Source organism: Macaca thibetana, chromosome 18 (assembly GCF_024542745.1).
Source record: "Macaca thibetana thibetana isolate TM-01 chromosome 18, ASM2454274v1, whole genome shotgun sequence".
In the NCBI taxonomy this organism is placed as follows: Eukaryota; Metazoa; Chordata; class Mammalia; order Primates; family Cercopithecidae; genus Macaca; species Macaca thibetana.
Window position 1 is genome coordinate 62,910,852 of NC_065595.1, and position 25,450 is coordinate 62,936,301.

Below are 25,450 nucleotides of genomic sequence, written 5' to 3' on the forward strand. Positions count from 1 at the left end.
GCCATCTAGACCCTGCTTTTGAAAAAGTTGGTTTAGTTTTTAAAACCAAATGGGATTCTTGTGAAGCAAAAAATATTTAGTCACAAATTACAGATGTGTGACTTCCAGTGAGGGGTCATGTGTGCGAGAGTTATGAGAGATGGGAGAAGAGAGAGGAGGGGAGGGAGGGAGGACAAGCATTCAGATAAGTTACCTGAAATTGTCCTACTTTTTTCAAACCTGAAGGTCAGAATGTTACGTTTTTAAAACTTTGTCATGTGGCTGTTTGTGTTTCTATGTCACCATCTGGCTGTGCTGGCTAAAAACAGCCCCATGTTGGATGTATCAAATCCTTCTAGACTTCATTCCCCCATCTTCCATTCCCATCATTTCATACACACACACACACACACACACACACACACACACACACACACGAAGGAAATCATTAGCCATTATTTTTTCTAAAAATTAATTTTGTCTAGTCAGTAAAGTAAAACAATCTTCCTGGAGATCTCAAAGTGAGGTACTGATTTGGTGAACATGTTTCCTGAACCAAAAAAATCAAGACATGTAGTCTGACCAGTGCAAACAGAAGTGGAAATAAATATTTGAGAGTAGAACTGTCCAAAAGACAAGTTTTCCCTCTGTCATTGGTCTGAAATAAGCTAGTAGAACTAAAAGCATTAAAGTTCCATCTGAAGATAAAATGGAATTGTTCTTTCTGGCAAGAAGAAATTGTATAAACATAGGAATATACATAGCTAGAAAGAAAAAGACAATAGAGCATAATTCTGGGACTACTTGGCCCCATTAGTAAACAAATCATTTAGACTGAAGAATAAGGAGTTACTGATCAGGCAAGCCAGATCATTCACTATGAGAGCTTATCCAGAAGACGTATGATGTCTGGAATTTGCTTTAAAGTAATATAGGTGAAGAGGAAGTGTGTAAGGGAGAAAGCAACACCAGAGGGGTCATGAATTGATCATTGTCGAAGCTGAGTGATGGTTCTGTCGGGATTTATTACACTAGGATCTCATCACTGTTGGATATATTTAAAATTTTCCATAATCAAAAGTTTAAAAAGCAAAACAAACAAAAACACTGTGGACACAACAGAGTCCTTGTTTCTGAAGTCACCTCGCTATTTTAATTTTTTTTTTTTTTGAGACAGAGTCTTGGTCTATTGCCCAGGCTGGAGTGCAGTGGCAGATCTCGGCTCTCTGCAACCTCCACCTCCCGGGTTCAAGCGATTCTCCTGCCTCAGCACCCGAGTAGCTGGGATTACAGGCATGCACCACCATGCCTGGCTAATTTTGTATTTTTAGTAGCGACAGGATTTCTCCATTTTGGTAAGACTGGTCTTGAACTCCCAACCTCAGGTGATCCGCCCACCTCAGCCTCCCAAAGTGCCAGGATTACAGGCATGAGCCATGGCGCCCAGCCCTAAAAATTTTTTTTTAATAAAATTTATTCAGGACTAGTAGACGTGTGTGAATTGTTGCCTGTCTCAGGGAAAGAAGAAAGAAAAATATGAACTGGGCTGGGCGTGGCACCTCATGCCTGTAATCCCAGCACTTGGGGAAGCTGAGATGGGCGGATCGATTGAGCCCAGGAGTTCAAGACCAGACTGGGCAACGTAGTGAAACCCGGTCTTTAAAAAAAATAACAAAAATCAGCCAGGCATTGTGGTAGGCACCTTTGGTCCCAGCTATTAGGGAAGCTGAGGTGAGAGAATCACCTGAGCCCGGAAGGCAGAGGTTGCAGTGAGCCAAGATCAAACCACTGCACTCCAGCCTGGGCAACAGAGGAAGACCTGTCTCAAAAAAAAAAAAAAGAGCACTGATTTAGACATGTATTTCACCCTTGAAGAGGAGCTCTACTAAACTACTCTGTAAAACACATGTTGCTAAGGAAAGCTTCCAAATAGGGTTGGGAAAATAAAATAAAAAATATCTAAGGCTTTAAAAAATATTTCATTTATTTATTTATTTTTATTTTTATTTTTTTTGATACAGAGTCTTGCTCTGTTACCCAGGCTGGAGTGCAGTGGTGTGATCTCTGCTCACTGTAGCCTCGAACACTTGGGGTGAAGCAATCCTCCTGCCTCAGCCTCCCAAGTTGCAGGAACTAGAGGCGTGTGCCACTATGCCCAGCTAATTTTTAGTTTCTGTAGAGATTGGAGTCTTGCTATGTTGCCCAGGCTGGTCTCAAACTCTTGACCTCTGGCCTCCCAAAGTACTGGGATTACAGGCATAAGCCACTGTACCCAGCCCTAAGTTTTAAACATAAAGTTTATGCAAATCACTTGGAAACGAGTAAGTTTTCCTCCCTTTTAAGGTAGTAGGGAAGAACTTTTTTTTTTTTTTTTTTTTTTTTTTGAGACAGAGTCTTGCTTTGTCGCCCAGGTTGGAGTGCAGTGACGCGATCTCGGCCCACTGCAAGCTCCGCCTCCCAGGTTCACGCCATTCTCCTGCCTCAGCCTCCGGAGTAGCTGGGACTACAGGTCCTCGCCACCACCATATCCGGCTAATTTTTGTATTTTTAGTAGAGACGGGGTTTCACCGTATTAGCCAGGATGGTCTTGATCTCCTGACCTCGTGATACACCCGCCTTGGCCTCCCAAAGTGCTGGGATTATAGGCGTGAGCCACCGCGCCCGGCCATATGGAACAATTGTATTGGCTTTTGCCTGACATTCTCTGGCAACATGATAAACACTTTGGGAGATAGTAGATTGCCCCCATTTATAAATACGCCACTAGATTGGAAAGCTTTTACTTAAATGTTTCCTGTCTTTCAAGGGATGTGTTGACATCATCCATACATTGACAGCATAAAGTTCATTTGGGAACAAAAGCATCTTGCCCTATTTTACCATGTTGTAATGGTAGGCCAAATCTTCTATAAGAATTACCTGCGGCCAGGCGTGGTGGCTCAGGTCTGTAGTCCCGCACTTTGGGAGGCCGAGGAGAACAGATCACTTGAGGTCAGAAGTTCGAGACCAGCCTGGTCAACATGGCAAAACCCGGTCTCTACTAAAAATACAAAAATTAGCCAGGCATGGTGGTGCATGCCTGTATTCCTAGCTACTTGGGAGGCTGAGGCAGGAGAATTGTTTGAACCCGGGAGGCAGAGGTTGCAAGTGAGCCGATATCACATGACTGCACTCCAGCCTGGGTGACAGAGCAAGACTCTTTCTCAAAAAAAAAAAAAAAAGATTACCTGCATCAGGATTAACATTTCCAATTTTGCAGATTTGGTCATCCAAATCCAAAGCCATTTGGATTGGTAAATGGTTTGACAGTATTTGTTCTTATTTCTTGTAAAAGACAATGAATAATTGGCTCCCAGAGTGTCATTAGGGGTTATTCACATTTGCTAATGATTAACCACCAATGGCTCTGGGACTCCAGAGACAGACTTCAACTTACCCCTTTTTACCCCGATTAGAAAGGCCTTCCCCACTCTAAACACAACTGTGTCCCATTTCAGATCCCTGCTCAGTCTTTTATACAAGATTTGTGAAAATCTCCTTTAACACAAATGAGAACCAAACCTAAATGTCCAATAATTGGGCACTAGTACATAAATTATATCCATAGTTTCAACAGACTGCTATTTAGTCATTAAAAATGACAATGTAGGCTCCCCGAGTCAGTCTAAGAATGGGCTGGTGTCTTCCTCTCCAACCTTATATCACCCAAAGGTAGTAACTGTTAATCTTTCTACACTTATAATTCCAGAAAAATACAGGCATACAAAAGTTTTTTGCGAAAGGGATAATATTGTAGAGCTCTATACCTTGCTTTTAAATAAAACAACTTAACATCTATTAATGATCTTTCCATATCAATTCAATCTGATTTACCTTATTGTTGCAATGACAGCAAAACAAAGTTTTCATGTCCCCGCCTCCGACCCCTGCACCATGTTTTTTGGTTATCTGGATTCATTTTTAGGTGAAATACGAATCTACAGGCTGTCCAACTTTCTAAACACAGAGTTTTTCTTTCCTGTGGTTTGTATAAACCCTTCATGAATTAAGTCAGTTGGGCTTGTGCCTGACGTGTGCTACAACTATTTTTCCAAGTTTCTTAGCCTTTGAAAATTTTATACAATTTTTCCTTAAACATAAATTCTTTCTAAGAAACAAAATACTTATAAACATTTTTATCTCTTATCATTTCTTGATTTTGTGCTCTGATTAGAAAGGCCTTCCCCACTCCAAGATCATATATTTACTCATGCTTTCTTCTAGAAGCATGTGTTTCACCCTTGGCGCTACTGACATTTTGAACAGGAGAATTCTTGTTGTAGGGGCTGTGGTGTGTGTGGTAGAATGTTGAGCAGCATCCCTGGCCTCTATCCACTAGATGCCAGTAGCAACACCTCCTCTCCAGTTGCAGTCACCGTCTCCAGACATTGTCAAATGTTTGCTGGAAGGGAAAATTGCCACACACACACCCTGCTTTGAGAACTACTATTCTAGAATATACATAGATGCGTTTTAAATTACTTTTACATTTCAATCTTTCATTCAGATGAATTGTACTTACGTTAAGGGCGTGAAATGAAGAGTTAGGGCTGGCCGGGCACGGTGGCTCAAGCCTGTAATTCCAGCACTTTGGGAGGCCGAGACGGGCGGATCACGAGGTCAGGAGATCGAGACCATCCTGGCTAACACGGAAACCCCCGTCTCTACTAAAAAAAAAGATACAAAGAACTAGCCAGGCGAGGTGGCGGGCGCCTGGGAGGCTGAGGCAGGAGAATGGCGTGAACCGGGGAGGTGGAGCTTGCAGTGAGCTGAGATCCGGCCACTGCACTCCAGCCTGGGCGGTAGAACGAGACTTCATCTCAAAAAAAAAAAAAAAAAAAAAAAAAAAAAAAAAAAAGAAATGAAGAGTTCGTTTTATTTTTTTTAACCAAAGGTAGTCAATTATCCCAATTCAATTTATCCCTGATATGAAAAGCCACCTTTGCCAAAATCTAAATCCCCATGATATTCTAATCTGTCTCCTTATTGTTTCCTCTTTATTATTTCTCCAGCATAAAACTTTTACATTTAAATTATAAACTTCAAAATATGCTTTAAATTTTGGAAGGCTTCCCCGGCCAGCTCTTCCCCTACACGAGCTCTTCTCTTTCAGAATTTCCCCAGCTGCTGTGAGGTTTTCATTTCAATGAACTGTGGCATTGTTTCATCCATTAAAAAGAAAAAGAAAGCCCTGTTGGTATTTTAATGAAAATTACTTTGAATTTAAAGACTGATTTGGGGAGAATAAACATCTTCACATAACTTTCACTATTGGATCTTGCTAGAAAGAATAAGTTGTCTTTTGTTTTACTTGTCTTCCTTTATGTCTTTCAGTGTGGTTTTCAAGTTTTCTTCGTAAAACTTGCGCAAATTTCTTGTCAATTTTATTCCTAGATATTTCATCATTTTATTGCTATTATAAATGGCTACGCCAGAGCTTTGGGAAGAAGTAACTGTGATAAATGGAAACATGGATGAATTAATCCTTTAATGGAAAGAAAAGGAAAAAGTTAAAAACTGGTGCAGTATTCTGAAGGTCTTTTATTATATATTTGTATTTATAAATATAGTACTTAGTCCAAACAATGATTTTTTAAAACAAATGGGGACACATTGCCTTCTTGCATTTATAATATTAGTTCACTGCTTTTTGCTCTTTGTCAGATGAGCTTTTAAGCTAGTACAAAAACAGGCTGTCTCTTATCATTTTAAAAAGAAAAGAAAAAAGAACAGACACAAAATAAAACCAATACAATAGAAAATTTGGCAAAAGTTACGAACAGGATTGTGCAGTGGCTCAACTTGTAATCCAAGCACTTTGGGAGACTGAGGCGGGAGGATTCCTTGAAGCCAAGGAGTTCAAGACCAGCCTGGGCAATATAGTGAGACCGTATCTCTACTTTTATTAAGTAAATACAAAGTCTTTAAAAACTAATGTTATGAATAAGCAAGCAGAAGAAATAAAAATGACTAATACCTACACAAAAATGGGCTCACCCTCTCAAAGAAATGTGAACAATAAAAACATTAGGTTCCATTTACTTACCTGGGAGACAGACAAATAGGAAATTGATTAATAATATTCAGTGTTAGTGAGGGCACAGAGAAAGAGAGCTCACATAACTGTGGTGAGATTTTAAATAGGTAAGATCATTTGGAGGCAATTTGGCAATACCCACCAAAATTCTGAATGAAACACATTTTGATGCAACTATTCCACCTCCCAGAAACTCATACAGATACGCTTACAGAAGCCCCAAAAGATCTGCCTACAAACTAACATTCTGCCGGGCCCAGCTGGTTCATTATCAGTATGCCCCAGTACACAATCAGAAGGGGCTCTTCTAATTGGTTGATGCGCGTATTCTATCAATTGTTAAATATTTCAAATGTAATTGCACTATCTCTTTGTGCAGAGTTACACATTGGAAACAATTAAATGCTCATTACTAAGAAAATAAATGAAAAAGCAAATGGTAGAATATTAGTATTGTTTAGATTATTGGTCCACGGGTTATACTGGCAGGATAAATTAAGTCCCACAGACTTCAACTTCTTCATCTGTAAGATGGGGATAATAATGCGGTTTTTGTTTGTTTGTTTGTTTTTCAGATGGGGTTTCGCTCTGTCTCCCAGACTGGAGAACAGTGGTGCAATATAGCTCACTGCAGCCTTGAACTTCCAGGCTTTGCAGGCTCTAACTCTATGCACTACAGGTGTATACTACCAAGCCCAGCCAATATAATATGAAAATAATAATAATAAGTACTTTTTTTTTTTGAGACAGAGTCTTGCTCTGTCGCCCAGGCTGGAGTGCAGTGGCGTGATCTTGGCTCACTGCAAGCTCCGCCTCCTGGGTTCACGCCATTCTCCTGCCTCAGCCTCCCCAGTAGCTGGGACTACAGGCGCCCACCACCGCGCCTGGCTAATTTTTTGTATTTTTAATGTAGACAGGGTTTCACCATGTTAGCCAGGATGGTCTCGATCTCCTGACCTTGTGATCCGCCCGCCTCGGCCTCCCAAAGTGCTGGGATTACAGGTGTGAGCCACTGCGCCCAGCCCCTTTTTTTTATTTTTTTAAATTTGTTTTTAAAGTGTCTTTAAAAAAATGTTTTTTAACTTAGAATTTACATTTGGTGGTACATGTGAAGGTTTGTTACATAAGAAAACATGTCACAGGGTTTGTTGTACATATTATTTCATCATCCAGATATTAAGTCCAGTACCCAAAATTTCTCCTCCTCTCCCTCCTCCCACCCTCCCCACTCAAGTAAACCCCAGTGTCTGCTGTTTCCTTTTTTGTGTTCATAAGTTCTTATCATTTAGCTCCCATATAGTCTCACTTTCATGCATTATTCATTTGATAAATATTGGGTACCTATGATGTGTTAGGCACTGTGTTAAGTGCATAAAGGTTTTGTTTGTTTTTGTTTTTTGTTGTTGTTTTTGAGACAGAGTCTCGCTCTGTCACCCAGGCTTGAGTGCAGTGGTGTGATCTCAGTTCACTTAAGTGCATAAAGATTTAATAATGAAAATTTTTTTAAAATGAAAAAAACAAATTTAAAAAAGATTTAATAATGAACATACATTTGCATGAGAGGTCAGAGGGAAAAAACCAAGCCAACAGTCAAATAAGCAAAATAATTGAAAACTGTGATGTTATGGAAGAAATAAAGGATGGAGCTAGATCTGTGGTTCTGAACCAGGGGTGATCCCCGTCTGCCATTTCTGTCCCCATGGAACATCTGCCAACATGTGGAGACATCTGTGTTTGTCACAACTTGGGGGAAGGATGCTACTGGCACACACTGGTTAGTGTCCAGGGATGTTGCTAAATATCCTACAATGTGCAGGACAGCCCCACAAGAAAGAATGACCCAGCCCCAAATGTCAATAGGGCTATGATTGAGAACCTCCGAGCTACGTGATGGCAGTGGGGCTACCTAATTTAGGTCAAGTGATCAGCGAAGACTCCTCTAAGAAGTAACATTTAAGCCTAGCCTTGACTGGTGAGAAACTGTCAGACGAGCAACAAGCGGGGAAGGAGCATCCCGGGCAGAAGGGACTTGGGAACAAACAACAATGGAAATCCCATTACATCTGTGCATAATATACAAATGCCTAAATGAAGAATGGAAGGGGCAGTTACCAGGTCGGCCATGTCTCACTTAGTATATTCTTTCTTGCTTGAATTTTTGAGAACTTTTCTTGTAGTTAAAAAATGAGAAGAAAAGCAATTTTAAAAAGTAGACAGACTGGAAGAGAGCTTCTTGTAGAACTGGAGGCAGGAGGTTTCAGAGCACAACTCCCCACAGTGTTCAGGAGGCCCTGGTGTCCCTGGCATAATCTGAGGTCAGTTTCTGCCCTCCGCATCCATCTGACCTTCTGAAATGACAGGATTTCCCAGAGACCACTTGATTTATAATCAGATAATTTATGTTTGGTATCCAGTTTTATGCCTTTTAACTTTGCTGTATTTGGATGTGTTAAGTGATCCTGACTTTTAAAAAAAATAACATCACTAGTTTGGGCATTAAATGAGATTAAATAAGTGTTTCATAAACTATAAAGAATAATGTAGACACAAGATGTTGAGAATAAGGAGAATGAAGCCTGTGCTAAAGGAATTATCTTTCCGTTTTTTGTTTTTATTTTTGTTTTTGAGACAGTCTTGCTCTGTCACCCAGGCTGGAGTACAATGGCGCGATCTCAGCTTACTGCAACCTCAGTCTCCCAAGTTCAAAGAACCCTCCTGTCTCAGCCTCCTAAGTAGCTGGGACTACAGTCACACACCACCACGCCCAGCTAATTTTTGTATTTTTAGTAGAGATGGGGTTTCACCATATTGGTCAGGCTGGTCTCAAACTCCTGACCTCAGGTGATCCACCCACCTCAGCCTCCCAAAGTGCTGGAATTACAGGCGTGAACCACAGCGCCCAGCCTTTCTGTTTTATCCCTTGGATTCCAAAACTCGTTTAGGTAAAGAGAAGTGATGACTTGGCTACAGAGGAGAAAGGATGGCTGGGAAGGGAAGTGCAGGCTAGGAAAAGTGACTAAAAACAAAAGTAGTAGCACCAGTTACATTATTCATGCAAGGAAGAGGAGGAGAATTATCCTGATGGGGCTGATAAAATCACCTCAAGACGGCTCTAAGCCAGCCCCAGGCTCTTAAGACAATGGTCAGCTCTTTCTTAAGCAGTCCAAGACCCTCTGACCTGAGATGTGACTGGATGATTACAGACCTCTTGTCCAGTGTTTAGAGCCTAGCTGTCTGCATATTTTATTTTATTTTTTTTTTTGGAGACGGAGTCTCGCTCTGTCGCCCAGGCTGGAGTGCAGTGGCCGGATCTCAGCTCACTGCAAGCTCCGCCTCCCGGGTCTACGCCATTCTCCTGCCTCAGCCTCCCGAGTAGCTGGGACTACAGGCGCCCGCCACCTCGCCCGGCTAGTTTTTTGTATTTTTTTTTAGCAGAGACGGGGTTTCACTGTGTTAGCCAGGATGGTCTCGATCTCCTGACCTCGTGATCCGCCCGTCTTGGCCTCCCAAAGTGCTGGGATTACAGGCTTGAGCCACTGCGCCCGGCCTGTCTGCATATTTTATAAAGAGACCTGCCTTCCAGAGACTGGAAGTAAAAGACATCCAATGACTGGGTGAGTCACCCTTTCTCCACCTAGAACACAGTCCTTGATGGAAATCATGCTTCATCAATTGTTGTTGAGTAGAAGAAACAAACACATCCTCCAATCTTCACCTGGTGGACCTGGCATCAAAAAATAATCATATTAAGTGCATTTATTAGTACACTTTTCTGGTTATTTGAGTTCTTGCCTTTGAAGGGTTTGCAGGCTGTGAAAAGTAACTTAACTTTTTAATAACTTTCTTTGCTTGGCCTTGAGGCAACTTTAGAAGATAAGACACCAAAAGGAACTATGTGTGTCTGGAGAGAAAAAAAATAATGGTGAAAAACGTTTATCAGCAGCCTCCACCAGCACCAAGCAACGCCTCAATTTTACTCAAGCGATTTCCCAATTCAATTAACATTCATATGAATCAGCAAATAATATGTAGCAAATTTGAATCCATATCCTTTTTTAAACAAAAACACTGGAAAGAATCTTAAAAGTCATTGAATCCGTTTTACAGCAAGGCCCTGAGACTGGAAGGGACTAACAGAGCTAGAATTGAAACTTGCTTTTCCACCTCGAGAAAAACGAGTCAACAAATACCCTAAGCAATTGCTGGTATCTGAATCCCACTTTTTTGAGGCTGTTTCCTTTGTTATGTTGCACTGACCCGAAGCACTTTCTTCCCAGAATGCACCAAGAATTCAAAACTCCAAACAAGTTTGGGATCAGTGTTGGGGGGTGGGAGGCAGTGGGGGTGCATCCACGGGGGCGGGTGGGCTATGAGCTTTCGCTACATCACAGAATTGTGCCAGTGTTTCTCTTTGGAGTGCCTCGCCAGCTTTAATAACTGTTTCAATATGATTTGCTCGGACAGAAGGTGTGCATTGGCCCGATCAAGCCTGACTTGTAGCCAAGGTGAGTTCACATCTCCATTTTTTCCTCCCCATAATTTGAAAGAGGCTTTTAATTGTCTCCGCTCCTCCCCCCTTCCCCGGGAAAGTTTGTTTTCAAGCTATAAACCCTCTGCAATTCTCGGTTTTCATCTCGGTTGCCTGAGAATCGCAGTCATTATTAGCCAAGTCCACTTGGACGAAAGCAAAACTACCTTTGTGTACATAATGAGAGCCACCGCGTGGCCAAGGAGAACCACGGGGAAGAGGGAAACAGTTTTCTCTCGAGCTGCCCAAAGCGGGCGGGGAAGGGAGGCAGGGTTAAACCGACCGAAGGCGTGTTTTGTGGAGTGGCTTCGAAAGCTGCCGAGGCAGCCGAAGCCGCTTTCGAAGTTAGCAAACAAAGCGTCTCCCCAGTAACCGCCCGGTTCCAGGCGAGGCTCCTGCCACTCAGGCCGCGGAGTCGCAGCGTCGCCCGGCCCCCGGCCCCTCCTCCCTGCGTCTCTCCTCCCTCCGCTCCCGGCTCCCCAGCGGATATGAGCCACCAATCCCAGCCACAAACAACCCTTCAAATGAAATAGCGAGGCGGCCCTCTAACGGGCGGCGGGGGCGCTGGCTCCCTCCCCGCGCCACATCTGTCCCGCACCGGGCGCAGCAGCTGATTCATCTGCAGCCAGGTCCGGGAAGGAACTGTGCTCCCGGCAGTTGCAGGGCAGCGTCCGGGAGGGTGGCTTCTCCCCAGGACCACGTTCCCCCCGAGCCGTTTTAGATGTGTGTTCTCTTCTGTGCCGAGCAGTCAGCAAACCACAGAAGAAAAAAATCGTAAGGTCGCTGCCTTCTTAGAGAGACGCTTTTTTCCCCTGTTGATTCATTTTAAGTCCTGTAATTGGAAAAACCACCCAGGCTTTTTAAACTCTGGCCTCCACGCACTCTCGGAGCGGGGGTGTCTTTTTTTTTTTTTTTTTTTTTTTTTTTTTTGAGGGAGGGTGGCAGGCTGGCTCTAATTTTCGGGGTAATCCTAAAACAGACTCTCCAAAGTGGAGTTAGTTATCCCTTGGCCGTCTTAGTACTCCTCGGGTTTAATCTTATTTCCACAGAGTTTCTTCTGCCGGGATCTCTACCGAGGTTACCGAACAAAAACAGCAAAGCCCAGGCTGGAGGCAGACCCGGGCGCTGCCTCTGCTGGGCTTATTTGTTTGGGGTTTTTCTTTCTTTTTTTTAAAGTGATGGGGGAAGTCTCATTGTGTGGCATGTGACAGTTCATTTGCTTCAAAACAACAGGACGTAACCACGCGAAAACTAGAACCAGAGGAAGGGGCATGCGTTTCTTTAAAGTCAGCCAAACAGCATCTGGTCTTTGAAAGGGCAATTTCATCAAGAAACTCCCGTTGGATCCCTCCTAATGTGGACCAAAATAAGTCAACAGGAACGGGTGTTTACTTAATGGCTAGTTTCTGTTTGAAATACCGGAGGGGAGGAGGGATCCCCTATGAGGGTTCCAGTCCTAAAAGTAGACACTGTTGACCGAAACAGATGAGCAGCCACAGCGTGGTCACCCCTTAGCTATAAAAGTGGCCGCTGCCGGGGTCCGGCGACTCGGGGTGTCAGGCGGAGTCTTGGCGAGGCGGGTGCGCGCCCTGCCGTCCCCACCAGGCAGAGACGTTTAAAGAGCATGTGAGCATGACAAGTGTCTGTCCGCAACGTGTCAGATTTCGAAACTGCCTTGCAATCCAGTCCGGAACTCGCAGCTTTAGCCCGGGGGAACAGACGTTCGCTGAGGCTGTGTCTCATCATTCCCCCCCCACCACCCCCGCCGACCTCCCACTGTTGCTGCTGGAGGAAGAGCCCCGGGAGGAGAAGGGTGCGCCGCGCCGCGCCCGCGTGTCAATGGCAGCCGCGCATTCTGGAAGAAGTTGGTTCTTGTCTCGAATACTTTTCCTCCCGTGCCCCGCCCCTTGAATCAGAGGCGGCTGTCCTGTGCGGCTAGAGCAGGGACAGTGGAGTTCGGGGCAGCTGTCAAAAACGAGACGGGGAGGCTTTTCTTCCCTGGGGTGGAGGAGGGAAGAAGGGAGGTGTCCTTTTTTCCATCTATTGCAGTTTGCTAACCAAACGCACCCTCGCCAGCCCCGTGAAGAAAGGCCCAAGGGAAAAACCTGGGGCGCTCGGCTGGTTCCCCCACCGGCGGGCGAGGGATGCGGGCGGTCAGTGCGCGGCAAGCGGAAAGGATCGCGTTTCTGGACCCGGCCACCCCCCGCGTCCGCGCCGCCGCCCCCAAGGGACGAGTGACAGCGGCCGCTGCGCTCGGTCCAGTCCTCCTGGCTGGAAGGTGCGGGGGAGGGGCGGAGGAGCGGCGGGGCGGGAGGGGGACGGGGCGGGCGGCTGGGGGCGGAGGCAGGACCTCCTGTACCTTCCCTCCTCGCCTCTCTCACTCTGACAGCGCCGAGGTGCGCCGAGCAGGAGCAGGGAACAAAGGAGCAGAGAGGGGAGGGGAGAGAGTTGGGCGAGGGAGAGCCCCCGGCCGGCTGCCAGAAGATCCCGGCGGGAGGAAGCCCAAGTGTCACTTGAATTCCACCCAAGGAGCGGACGCCTGGGATCAGAGCGCCCTGTTTAGCAATAACGGCTGGAGCACGTCCTACAAGTTACGGGAGAGTCGGCTGTGAAGGAGACGTTCGCTTGTCCCCTGTGTTCCCGCTCCTGGACCCTCCAGACCCCAGCCTTGCCTCGCGCTGGGAGGGGAGATCCAGAATGAAAGGCAAGAAAGGTAAGGCGGCCGCGGGCTGCGCGCACCGGGAGACGCGAGTCCGGGGAAACGTGCTGGCCGGGCCGCGCCGCGCCGCGCCGCGCGGAGTCACTTGGTGGACTTTTCCGCCCAGGGGCTCTCATGCTGGAGCGGCGGCCGTGCTCTTTGTTGAGGCTGCGTCTGAAACGGCAGCGGCTGTTTTCCTGCTAGACACAACACGAGGGGCTGTTGTGGAGCGAGCCTCTCCACGCTGTTGGCACGTTGTCAAGAAACACGCTCAGTGCCTTGTTTGTGCGCCTGCAAGTTTCATTGTCTCCGCCGACACCCCACGCTCGGCCCAGCCGCCGCGTGGCTCCTCGCTCTTTCTCGCGTGCTGGGGATATGGGGTCCGAGTAGGGAGGACCCACCACCTCGTTTTTCCCGATCCGGACGGGGCCGCTGGACCGCCGCGCCTTTGTCTGAAAGTTCCACTCCTAGGCCCCCCCCCCCCCCCCCCCCCCCTACTCCCAGCCGGGCCCTAGCAGTGTTCTTTAGGGATGTGGTGTTTTTACGATAGAAGGAATGCGATTCTGGACCCCCTCATCGCCCTCGGGTGTAAACATCTCTGGAAAGCCAGACTTTTACAAATTCCCAGTCTCTAAAAGTTTTCCCACGATGAATTTTGGGGCAGGAGGAAGAGTTAGGACCCAGGGCCAGCAGCTTCAAGCGGCATGCAGTCAAAATGTGTCCAAATGTGACAAGCAGGCTTGGTTGTAAGTGCAAAGAGCAAGGCTGTCATTGTTTCCACGAAGCGTTCTGGAAGCTTTACAACTAAAACTTGCCGTCAGTTTGGTTTAAAAACAAAATACACCAGAGGGGGGAGGCCGGGGGGAAAGAAAGCACACACAACACCCCGAAAGGTCAAAGACTGTGAAGTCCCTTTTGAAGTTAACTTTTGAGTCCCTGGTTGGGAGGTCCCCCGAGTGTTCCGCCGTGGGCTGGAGGTGGCGTTTCTGTTGTGATTTATGTGGAGTGGTTCAAAACAGAAGTTAATCGCTCGGGAAGCGGACGGGCGGGGCGGCGCTACTGCGCATGCCCGGGAGTCGCCTGGAGTTTAGAACTCCGCATTCTTTCAGACCCAGCCCGCTGGGGGGCGTTCCTGGGGGGTAGCCGCAAGGCCAGCGGGGTTCCTTCGGCTGCGTTTCTGTGGGAGGCCCGGAAACGCGCGGAGCTTCTCTCTGCCGCCAGGCTTTTCCAGCGAGAGTGAAATTAAACGTGAAACTCGGATCAACTGGTAGTCGTTGGCGGTAGAACGCCCTAAGGACCCCCTCCCCGCGATACGGAGGGCGGACTCGGGACAGGGAATTGGCTCTGGGAGAAAACGCGCGGGGAGCGTCCGAGACGAGACGCCCAGTGAAAGCCGTGCCGACCCTTGAGGGGACTGACAGGTCTAGGGAGACGCGCTGTCTGTTGTGGTGGGCCTCCCCGGAATAAGTGAGGGCTCTGTTTCAAGGATGATTCTAGCGCAGAGCCGGGCTTCCGCCGGGGTGGGCTCCCCGCATTGTTCGGGCTCTGGCGGGGGCGGCTCCGATTACTTTCCACGGCCCGCCCCACCACCTCGGGAAGCCTCAATGCTCCTTTTCCACGGCTTTCCTGGCGTCCCCCTGACTCTCCCGCGGCACTTTCGCCTACCTCCCCCCAACGCCCTGGTCCTCCCTGGCGACCCCCTTTGCACTCTCGGGGTCCTCCTGCCCCTCCCGCGGCGCGCCTCCCACAGCCGCGTGCCCTCTGCCCGGAGCTGGGGACCAAGGCTGGGCCCCGCCGGCCGCATCGGTGGGGAACTTCCGCGGTCCCCATCCCAGGGCGCATAGGGTCCAGCTCCCCGGCGCCGGCTCATGGAAACAATGAAAGGTGACGGGCTGAAGGGGAAACTTTGCGACTGGTTCAGGGCTCGTCGGGGGAGCCGAGGCTGCCGAGGTTACCTGGGTTTCTTTCCCTTTTTAGGTTTCCCTGGCTAGTAGTCTGGGGTGGGCAGGACCCTGAGAACGTGGGATTCACGGCCTCATTTCTAGTTTTTTGGGACCTGGAGTTCCTTTGCTTGTGCTAACTCGTGCAGTATGCGGGCTGGCCTATTTCACTTGAGGCTGAGGAACTCTGGAACAAAAGCTACTTGCTTTTCCTCCTTGGGCCCCTCCCTCTCGCCGTGCTCCTCCGCGGTCCTCCTCTAAAACTACCTGGGAGGGGGGAGCCTTCCCCGTCGGCTCTGGAAAGACTCCTGAGGAAGTCGGGCCCGCCTTACTGTCCGTCGTATAAAAGTCCGCAGTCTTTTCAAGTTCTCTTGAAACAAGTGCACTTTCAGCTCCATTCTTGAGCCCGTGGTTTGGTAAAACTGGTTTGTGATAATAGTGTGTCCTCCCAGAAAGCCGAGAGTGACGCCAAAAGACCTCCTAAAATGGCTTAAAAACAATCAGAAGGATCGATAAGGAAAATCCACTAAGCCTTTTTGCTCCCAGTTTTTAACTGTTGAATTCCTGCTTTGGGATTGCTCTTTGGCTGGGGTCGCCAACCACACCTTGGATTTGGTGGCTTGGGTGTTCGATTCCTGTTGCTTCTCCCAAGGAGATACTGATTTTTTTTTTTTTCTTTTTATCCTGGAGACCGGGTCCGGCTGTGTTGCCCAGGCTGGCCTTGAACTCCTGGGCTAAAGAAATCCTCTCGCCTTGGCCTCCCAAAGTTCTGGGATTACAGGCAAGAGATAGTGCTCCCGGCCCAAAGGAGAACTTCTGGTCAGGAAATTTGCTGGGTTAAATTTGCTTTTTCCTAACTGTGCACCTCGACTTTTCCCATCGATCTTACTTCTCGAGTCTCTTCACAACCAGTGTCTCCAGGCCTCCCTGTCTCATCATGATGTTACCGACCTACTCAGAAAAGAAAGTGCAGGGCCGGGCGCGGTGGTTCATGCCTGTAATCCCAGCACTTAGGCCTAGGCGAGCAGATCACCTGAGGTCAGGAGTTCGAGACCAGCCTAACCAACATGGAGAAACCCCGTCTCTACTAAAAACACAAAATTAGCCCGGCGTGGTGGTTCATTCCTGTAACCCAGCTATTCGGGAGGCTGAGGCAAGAGAATCGCTTGAACCTGGGAGGCCAAGGTTGTGGCATTTGCACTCCAGTCTGGGCAACAAGAGCTCAAGTCCGTCTCAAAAAAAAAAGAAAAGAAAAGAAAAAAGAAAGTGCAGGAACAAGTTGGTCGCTGCTTAGAGCAGTGGGATCCTCAGGCCATGTTGTGGCTTTCCACACAACATTTCCTTGTATGTGGATAGAGTGAACGAAACTTGTGATTCTGCCCCCACCCTCCCCACCGCCACATTTTTTAAAGTGTAAGCAAAGCAACACGTTTGGAAACAAGTCTTAACCGGGAAACTTTTCAAAAGCGCTGTTACAATAGGAAATGAGTAAGGAGGAAAAAAGTCTTTGTTTTTCCAAGCTGAGCCACAACCAGGAGGGAGAGTTTTAATGAAAACAGTCCTGACAGCAGCAAACGTGGTTTTACTGCAGTGAAATATCAGCTGGCGTAGCCAAGGAACTGAAGTTTTAACTTCCTGTTACTTCAGCTTTTGTGCACATATTGGAAATATTTGTTAAGAGTTCCAGAGGCCTGGCATTCATTTATTTAAATGAACTGAAAAGTCGCGCTGCAGTTTGGTGTTGCTTAACTGAAACCTGCTTTTGTGTGTCACTAACCTATTCTGAAAGATCAGCCTTCTTGTCAAACTAGGCAAGCAGATCAAAGGGCAGGCTTCAGGGGCTTTTTTTGTTTCAAACTCTGTGATTACCAACTTACAGTTGGAAATTCACTGTTCAATGAGCAAATTTTCACACTTTTTCTAGATTAAAAAACGGAGGGAGATAATAGCCTTGAGAAGAATGTCTGGCTTTTCAGATGTTGGAGAGTTGAAACAAATTGCTGTATTCAGGTTTGCTTTAGTCATTTAATTAACTTGACACGTTTTTTTTAAAAGTTCGATTTCTTTAATTATCAAAGCCAGTGTGAGACAGGAACCCAGCTGTAATTTCTTTAAGCTTTTTCATTAATAGTTTTTCACCCAAATTTCAATATGGGTTTGAAAGGCTCGTCAATAGTGAAAGTAGTTTCAGTTTTAAATGGGCAGTTTTTAAAAACTTCAAAAACTTAAATCATCAGAGGAGGGAAATTTCAAATACACAGCAGTTAAAACTTAGGATTCTTGTGTGGTTTATTTGTAGCTGTTTATTAAGCCGCGAGCTAAAGTGAATTTGCAAGATCATCCACCTCTTTGTTAGAACTTGCTTTACTTTGTCTGGAGAGTTCTGCCTTTTGTAGGAATACCCTGCAGCACCTTCTGCCCCCTGCAGTCCAAAACTAAAAATGTGTCACCAAGTCAGAGTCAATTATACGGGTGGGAAAAATTCCTTTAAAAAAAAAATGGTGTTTAGCTTAAGAGGAATATTCCATTTTTATTTCCTGTCAAGGTGAACTGGCTCAATTAAGGTCAAGTCATATTTTCAACCAAAATTACATACTACAGAGGAAAGAAAGCATACAAAGCTAAAAATGCATACCTTTACATTTTTTGTTATTGTAATTACTTCCCCTAATATAGAAGTGCTGATTTTTTTCAAGCATGCCATTGTTTGTAATTCATTTCTGTTTTTAAGATTCTAGGTTGTCTACAAGCAAAAGAATGTATTTCTTTAGTCATTCGGAGTAGCCTGCTGTAGTTTTTGAAAGGTGGAGTTAATAGCGTTTGTTATTTAATTTTTTTTTTAAGTTCAGAATGATGTTTAAATATCTGTAAAGGCCAGGTCTGAAGCTTTATTGAATCCAGTCCATCTGTGATTTAAATATTCTCTATGGCTTGTGAATTCTTAAAATTTCTGGCAGGATTAAAGTACTTACAGCCAAAAGAGCTTCCTCTGGGGCTTGCATATTCAGTTTCCTTTGTCATGTAATCATTTAAGACTAAACTCTGCTTATTGATATGTAGTATTCTATTCTAGATTGAGATCAAACCGGTAACTGAAATTTAGGAGACATTTTTAATTCATTTAGTATTAGGCATCTTTTGACCTTACCAAAGTACCAGTAGTAGAAAAATATTTTTGTGTGATGAAACTGAAAACATCAGTAGTTGTATTTAATAAAAGGTGACTGGTACTGCCCATTTAATGTAGATGTCTAACTTTGAATAAATGTAGGTAGCAATGAATAAGCAATGACCATGCATGGTGTTAGCAGAAAATTTTAACATGTATTTTACCTTTAGAATACTAACTGGGTTCAGTGTAGTATGTAATTTTCCTTCCTTGTATCCGTGGAAAACAATGTGCAAGTGCCGCCTTTTATTTCAAACCTTCAGTAGAGAAAGGAGGAAGAGTAACATTTTAAATATACATTAGGATACTGGTTAGGTTGCTTCTCCTAGCTAGCACTGATCTTAGAAGGAAGGTTGGTAGGCACATTCCAACTGCCACAGCACCCTTCCTGTTTTCAATGTGGCAGGTTATTCATTTGGGTGCAGTTTGTCTCCTCCAATGATTAGACAAAAGAGTTTTCTGAGCATCATTCAAAAGGAATGTGAGAAGTTAATGAATCCTAGAGGAAAGCGGCTGAGAAAAGGCGTCTCGCGTTTGGTTGAGAACCTCCCATGTGGTGCTAGTCAAATTACTTTTACTTGTACCCTGAATTCAGGACAGAAAACACTGCTCCTTCCCCTCGCTCTCAGTTGTTGGGAAAGCATGGTTACACTGAATGCTCAGCCAAAGTGAGCTTTGCAGTAGTTGCTGTGCTTATAGAGCAATTGACAACTGGCCTTTGTCCTTTCCTAGGTATTGTTGCAGCATCTGGCAGTGAGACTGAGGATGAGGACAGCATGGACATTCCCTTGGACCTTTCTTCATCTGCTGGCTCAGGCAAGAGAAGGAGAAGGGGCAACCTACCCAAGGAGTCTGTGCAGATTCTTCGGGATTGGCTGTATGAGCATCGTTACAATGCCTATCCTTCCGAGCAAGAGAAAGCATTGCTGTCCCAGCAAACACACCTGTCTACACTACAGGTAAAGAAAGAGAGCATGAGGTTTACAGATGCATTTTTATTTTCAAAGTCATTTTATGACATTCCTGTGTGTCAAGTCATTAAGCTCCTTTCCACTCAAAGACAGAAGGAATATCTTTTTATTGTAAACTTGATAGCGTTAAAAGCTAATAACTAGCTATTTTAGAGAACACAGAAACACTTGACAGTCATCTGTCAGATAACATTTCCTTTAATGCCTAAAAGAACCTTCCTTTATGCAACAGACATTAAAAGGAGGTTAAACCTTACTCTATTGCCCAGGAAACTGGTTTGATATTTAAACAAGGACGACTTCAGTGAGGTTATTCATGTTCTGTCTGTTGACATAGTCATTTGAACTGGGAAAAATCAGTTACTGGGAGGAGTGGCCCTTTTCATAAGGAGAGGTGTTCCTGTAGTTGATTAACTTAAATGTTGGGGCAGTAGGTGATAGGTTAAAATGGGGAGAGATAAAAGGTAAACCTCTCTCTCAAATCATTTTTAAGCATTTGAGATTTTATATCTTTTTCTTCATCCTGAAAAGGTTTAAGTATGAAGAGACAAAGAAGGAAATTTGTATTAGAAACTAGAAGGTTTATGACAGGAGATAGCTTGCTTTCTTGGCGGAGCTCAAATACCTTGAAATAGCATTGTAAGTTCAGGTAAGCCTTTTCATGCTTGCTTTAATACAGAGAGCAAGATCAATTAGGTACCCCATAGAACGTTCTCAGAACCCGCTGGCTGAGTGAATGAGTAAAGTGTTAAAGCGTACCGATATGATTTCAGGTCTGTAACTGGTTCATCAACGCCCGCCGCAGGCTCCTCCCTGACATGCTGAGAAAGGATGGCAAAGATCCAAATCAGTTCACAATTTCCCGCCGTGGGGCCAAGATTTCTGACACGAGCTCTGTGGAGTCCGTGATGGGCATCAAAAACTTCATGCCAGCTCTAGAGGAGACCCCTTTTCATTCCTGTACAGCTGGGCCAAACCCAACCCTCGGGAGGCCACTGTCTCCTAAGCCGTCATCCCCGGGATCAGGTTTGGCTCGTCCGTCGGTGATCTGCCATACCACTGTGACTGCATTGAAAGATGGCCCTTTCTCCCTCTGCCAGCCAGTTGGTGTGGGACACCACACAGATACACAGCAGATAGCGGCCAACAGCTTCACAGACACCTCTCTCATGTACCCAGAGGACACGTGTAAATCTGGACCAAGTACAAATACACAGAGTGGCCTTTTCAACACTCCTCCCCCTACTCCACCGGACCTCAACCAGGACTTTAGTGGATTTCAGCTTCTAGTGGATGTTGCACTCAAACGGGCTGCAGAGATGGAGCTTCAGGCAAAACTTACAGCTTAACCCATTTTCAAGCAAAACAGTTCTCAGAAATGTCATGATTGCCGGGGTGAAGGCAAGAGATGAATTGCATTATTTTATATATTTTTTATTAATATTTGCACATGGGATTGCTAAGACAGCTTCCTGTTACTGAGATGTCTTCAATGGAATACAGTCATTCCAAGAACTAGAAACTCAAAGCTACTGTAGAAACAAAGGGTTTTCTTTTTTAAATGTTTCTTGGTAGATTATTCATAATGTGAGATGGTTCCCAATATCATGTGATTTTTTTTCCTCCCCTTACCCTTTTTTGTTATTTTTTCAGACTGTGCAATACTTAGAGAACCTATAGCATCTTCTCATTCCCATGTGGAACAGGATGCCCACATACTGTCTAATTAATAAATTTTCAATTTTTTTTCAAACAAGTATGAATCTAGTTGATTGATGCCTTTTTTTCATGACAATAAAGTATTTTCTTTAAAAATTGTTGTAATTCAGAGTATTTCTGTTGAGGGAGGCGCTTCTTAAAAATGAGGAGGAATATAGCACTCCAGTGAGCAGGAAGCTGAGGGGGTAGGGTGCAGTGTTAGGGGGTGTCAACAGCTCTTTGAAAACCTGTGGACAACAAGCCAGTTTGCATAAACAGGATGTGTGATATTTACTCTTGATAGGAGGCATAGCAGGCCCTTAGAGCTTTACTTAAACTGCATGGCAAATTGAAATGAATCATTTCAGTGTTTAGCTAGCCACTAAATCCCTTACTGATCTGTCCTGCATAGTTTAAAACATGGCCGTGTTGTAAAGAAAAGTCTTGAAGCATCCGGTTATTGCTAAGCTTACAGAAGAAAACAACCCAAGCAATCTCTTGCCCTTTTTCCATGTTACCCTTTAACCTTTGTTCAGTGGTACATTTAGTTAAGACATTTGTATTCAAATATAGCATAGTATTTGCAGAGAAACTACCTTTTAAAACATCTTAAAATGTTGTCTAAAATGATGAAATAGACAGTGGGGTTCTGTCTATGGTGGGATTGTTAGTTTATTAGGTGAGTATTTTCCAAGGTCACAGTTTGTGGAAAAATGGTGCTATGTACAAGTGGAGTTGGTTGGGATAGACAATCACTTATAAAGCCCAGATGGCCAGAAGGGAATTGGTGTTGCTCCTGTCACTTGTATGGTTGAGCAGATTTGTCACATGCCACAAAACCATTCTTTGTAGTCATGCTTAGTACGAGCTTTCTTTGTTGTTACAGTCATGTTCTTTCCAGCCCTGCCCCAGCTATGAATTGTCTAAGTGTGAGGGAGCATCGGAGCTTCAGTATTGTTTAAAGAATGTAGAAAAATCCTACTCACAAATTTGTCTAATTTTGAAACTATTTTAGAAAGTCCCTACTGTAGAAAGAACTAAACTCAAAAGACTTTTCTTGTAAGTGAAAGAAGAAAACTGCTGATGACTACTGAGAGGTATAAGAAAATGAAGTGAGGGAATGTGCTCTAGCCTGTGGGGTGCAGCTTTGGTGGGGCACATCAGCTTAGAGTGGTCTGACCCCACCTCAGAGAGTCACAGAAATAGAAAAAACCCAAAAAGTACTAGTAAAGTAAATACAAGGAACAAAATAAACATTAATAAAAATGAATGACGCAAAGGTGATCAAGAATCATTACTTGCTCCAACAGCTAGATCAAAGGCTGAACATTTTGCTTTAGCATAGGTGAGGGAAATGAGCAAGTCCTAAAAGGCTTGCCCTGTTAAACGGTGTTTCATCACTCATACTGGAAGGGGAAGGAAAGGAGCCATATGACTCGTTTAAAAGAAAAACGAAGTCACCTTAAATTCCCTATGTTTTACTTCATTTTTTCCCTATTAAGGTTGTTACAGATCATGGTTGATAATAGCTGATGTTGAATGAATGTAATCCATTATCTAAAAACAGGTACATTTAATTGAAAAGATACATGTAAAAAGCTGTTCGTATCAAAGCCAAATAGGAATGATTTTTATGCTTATAATTTCCATGGTGCAATATATCTTTTTAATTTGTTTACTTTTCACCTATTTGTGTTTTTGAAGTTCATCCCATCGCGTGTAGTTTGGGTCTGGCTTTTTTATTTAGTCTAGTGATCTCTGCCTTTTACTTAACATTTGTCAATTTACATTTACTGTAATTATTGATAGGTTTAGACTGAGTTTACCATTTGGCTTTTTTCTTTGCTCCTCTTTTCCTGCCTTCTTTCAGGTTGAATGTTTTTATTCTCATATATATCATATCACATATTATATATCATTTATTGTTGTATATGATATATATTACATATCATATTAAGATATATATAATTCTCATATATATAATGTCTTTTTCTCTGATTTTGTTTCAATTTTTCTTTTTAAAAAAGTGTTCTTTTTTTTTTTTTTTTTTTGAGACAGGATCTTGCTCTATCACCCAGGCTGGAGTGCAGTGGCGTGATCTTCGCTCACTGCAACCTCCGCCTCCTGAGTTCAAGGGATTCTTGTGACCCAGCCTCCCAAGTAGCTGAGATTACAGGCGTGCACCACCATGCCCGGCTACTTTTTTTGTATTTTTAGTAGAGATGGAATTTCACCATGTTGCCCAGGTTGGTCTTGAACTCCTGACCTCAAGTGAATTGCCCTCCTCAGACTCAAAGTGCTGGGATTACAGGCATGAGCCACCAAGCCCGGTCTATTTTTATAGATGTAGGGGGTACAAGTACAGTTTTCTGTTTTTTCTATTGGTTTATAAACTATACACCATATTTTTAAAATGGTTCTTCTAGGGTATTACAACATACATGTTTAACCTACTGCAATCCACTTAGGGTTAATATGATACAGCTTCATATAAAATACAGAACCTTGCAACAGTATAGTTCCATTCACCCTCCCTCTCCTCTCTTCCTTCGTTTTTCACATACATTTACAGCTACATACATGATAAACACAACAGTACGATGCTATCATTTTCACTTAAAACGAGCATCATTCAAATGATTAAGAGAAAAAAGAATGTATGTATCTTTTATATTTGCCAAACATTGACCATTTCTGATGTTCTTCATTGTCTCCTATAGATTTGAGTGACATCTAAGGTCTTTCCTTTTCAGCTTGAATGATTTCTTTGAGAGTTGTAGTCCAGGACTGCTTGTGACAAGTTTAGGCTCATTGAAACGCTTTGAAAATGAGCTCATGGAAAATGGCTTTATTTCACTTTAATTTTGGAAGGATCATTTCACTGATGGGGAATTCTGGGTTGATAGCTTTGTTTCTTACAGCACGTAAAGGCATTTATTGTCTTTTGACCTCCATTGTTTCTGATGAGACATCAGCTGTCATTTGTTTTGTATCATTAGTCTCATATGTATAATGTCTTTCTCTGGCTGTCTTATTTTTGAATTTTAGCAGTTTCACTAAAATGTGCCTACATATAGTTTGTTTGTACTTATTTAGCTGGGGGTTCATTGAGCTTTTGGATCTGTAAATCTATGTTTTTATTTTTATTTATTTTAAAATCAAACTTGGGGAAATTTTGGCCATTTTTTCAATTTATTTCTTGCTTTCCTGTCTCCTAGAGCTCCAGCAAATTTACATTAGATCACTTGAGGTTGTCCTACATGTCTCTGAAGCTTTTTTTTTCCTTTAGTCTTGTTTCTGTTTTAGATTGAATAATTTGTATAATTTATTTGCAATTCACTAACTCTTCTGTCTTCAGTCTGCTGATGAACTCATCCAGTGGACTTTCATTATAGTTATAGTATTTTTCACATGGAAAAAATTTCCATTTGGTTCTTTAGCATTCCTAATTCTCTTCTGAGATTGCTCATTACTAATTATGAATATATATCCTTATAAGCATTTATAATAGCTGCCTTAAATACTTGTTTGCTAATTGTAACATGTCCCAATCAGAATCAGTTTCCATTGACTGTATTTCACTTCTGTATGGGGGTCACTTTTTTCTTTTTCACTCGTCCAGTGATTTTTTATTATATGCTGGACAATATGGATGGTACAGCAATAAAGACTATGGATTCAGCTACATTCCTCTGAACCGTTAACTTTTGTCCTCAAGCAGCTCGTTCACCTGAACTGAAACTTCAAACTATCGTGTAATGAATCACAGCTGAAGTCTCTGATTAGTTTTCAGCTTCCGGCTGCTGCCTTTAAGTTGGGCCACTGGCGTCTCCCGTGCTGCACAAACCAACTAGGGATTTGAACAAAATTTCTATTCAGAGGTTGAGATTTGCTCCTTCTTCAGTTCCCCTCTTTCCAGAATTATTCTCCTAACTTTCTTAACTTTTGCTCTGCTCTACCCACCCCATTTCTGTCCTTGACATCTCAAGCCACTGAAGTTGCAGCTTTCTGCCACCCGTAACCTTCTGAAGAATGAGAACTGCCTTCAGCCATAAAGGTACAAACTTGTACATCTTGAAGTTCTCTTCTTTTAGGGGGAGATGACCCTCCAGTTTTTGCTTTTGGTTACTCTTCAAGCCTTCAACTAGCTTTTTGTTTGTTTAACTTTTTGTTCATTCACACTTTATGATTGTTGCCCGGAGGGAATTAGTCTGAAAAAGGAAAAAAAAAAATCCACTATTACTAGAAACTAGAATTTTACTATAGTTACTTTGAAACTCCAAATCAGTGGTTCTCAAACTTAACTGGACACTAATGGAATCACCTAGAAAGCTAAAAAATAAAATAAAATAAAATAAAAATACTGTGGCCTCGAGTTGGGAATTTTTAGA

At 43.9% G+C, this 25,450-nt stretch overlaps 2 protein-coding genes across 5 annotated transcripts; both read left to right on the forward strand.

Annotated features, from left to right (window-relative positions):
• The first annotated feature begins 12,918 nt into the window (after positions 1–12,918).
• On the forward strand, positions 12,919–21,176 carry TGIF1 (TGFB induced factor homeobox 1). Of its 4 annotated transcripts, none has more exons than XM_050767485.1 (4): positions 14,411–14,548; positions 17,146–18,025; positions 19,123–19,349; positions 20,135–21,176. In XM_050767485.1, the coding sequence occupies exons 3-4, from the start codon at positions 19,167–19,169 to the stop codon at positions 20,708–20,710; spliced, it is 759 nt and encodes a 252-aa protein (XP_050623442.1). In that variant the 5' UTR covers positions 14,411–14,548; positions 17,146–18,025; positions 19,123–19,166; the 3' UTR covers positions 20,711–21,176. The 4 variants fall into 4 exon arrangements, with proteins under 4 accessions (XP_050623441.1, XP_050623442.1, XP_050623444.1 ...); XM_050767486.1 differs by lacking the exon at positions 14,411–14,548 and having other exon boundaries at positions 16,142–17,231; positions 17,953–18,025; XM_050767484.1 differs by lacking the exons at positions 14,411–14,548; positions 17,146–18,025 and adding an exon at positions 12,919–13,296.
• Positions 14,556–16,049, forward strand: LOC126941173 (homeobox protein TGIF1-like). Its single transcript, XM_050767509.1, has one exon. The coding sequence runs from the start codon at positions 14,769–14,771 to the stop codon at positions 15,123–15,125; it is 357 nt and encodes a 118-aa protein (XP_050623466.1). The 5' UTR covers positions 14,556–14,768; the 3' UTR covers positions 15,126–16,049.
• Positions 21,177–25,450: the final 4,274 nt, after the last annotated feature.

What these genes read in the sequence shown, in the direction of transcription:
- TGIF1 (XM_050767484.1), top strand. An exon ending in CACACCTGTCTACACTACAG is followed by an intron (nt 19,350 to 20,134) that starts GTAAAGAAAGAG and finishes ATATGATTTCAG; the next exon opens with GTCTGTAACTGGTTCATCAA.
- LOC126941173 (XM_050767509.1), top strand. Translation starts at nt 14,769, where the DNA reads ATGATTCTAGCGCAGAGCCGGGCTTCCGCCGGGGTGGGCTCCCCGCAT.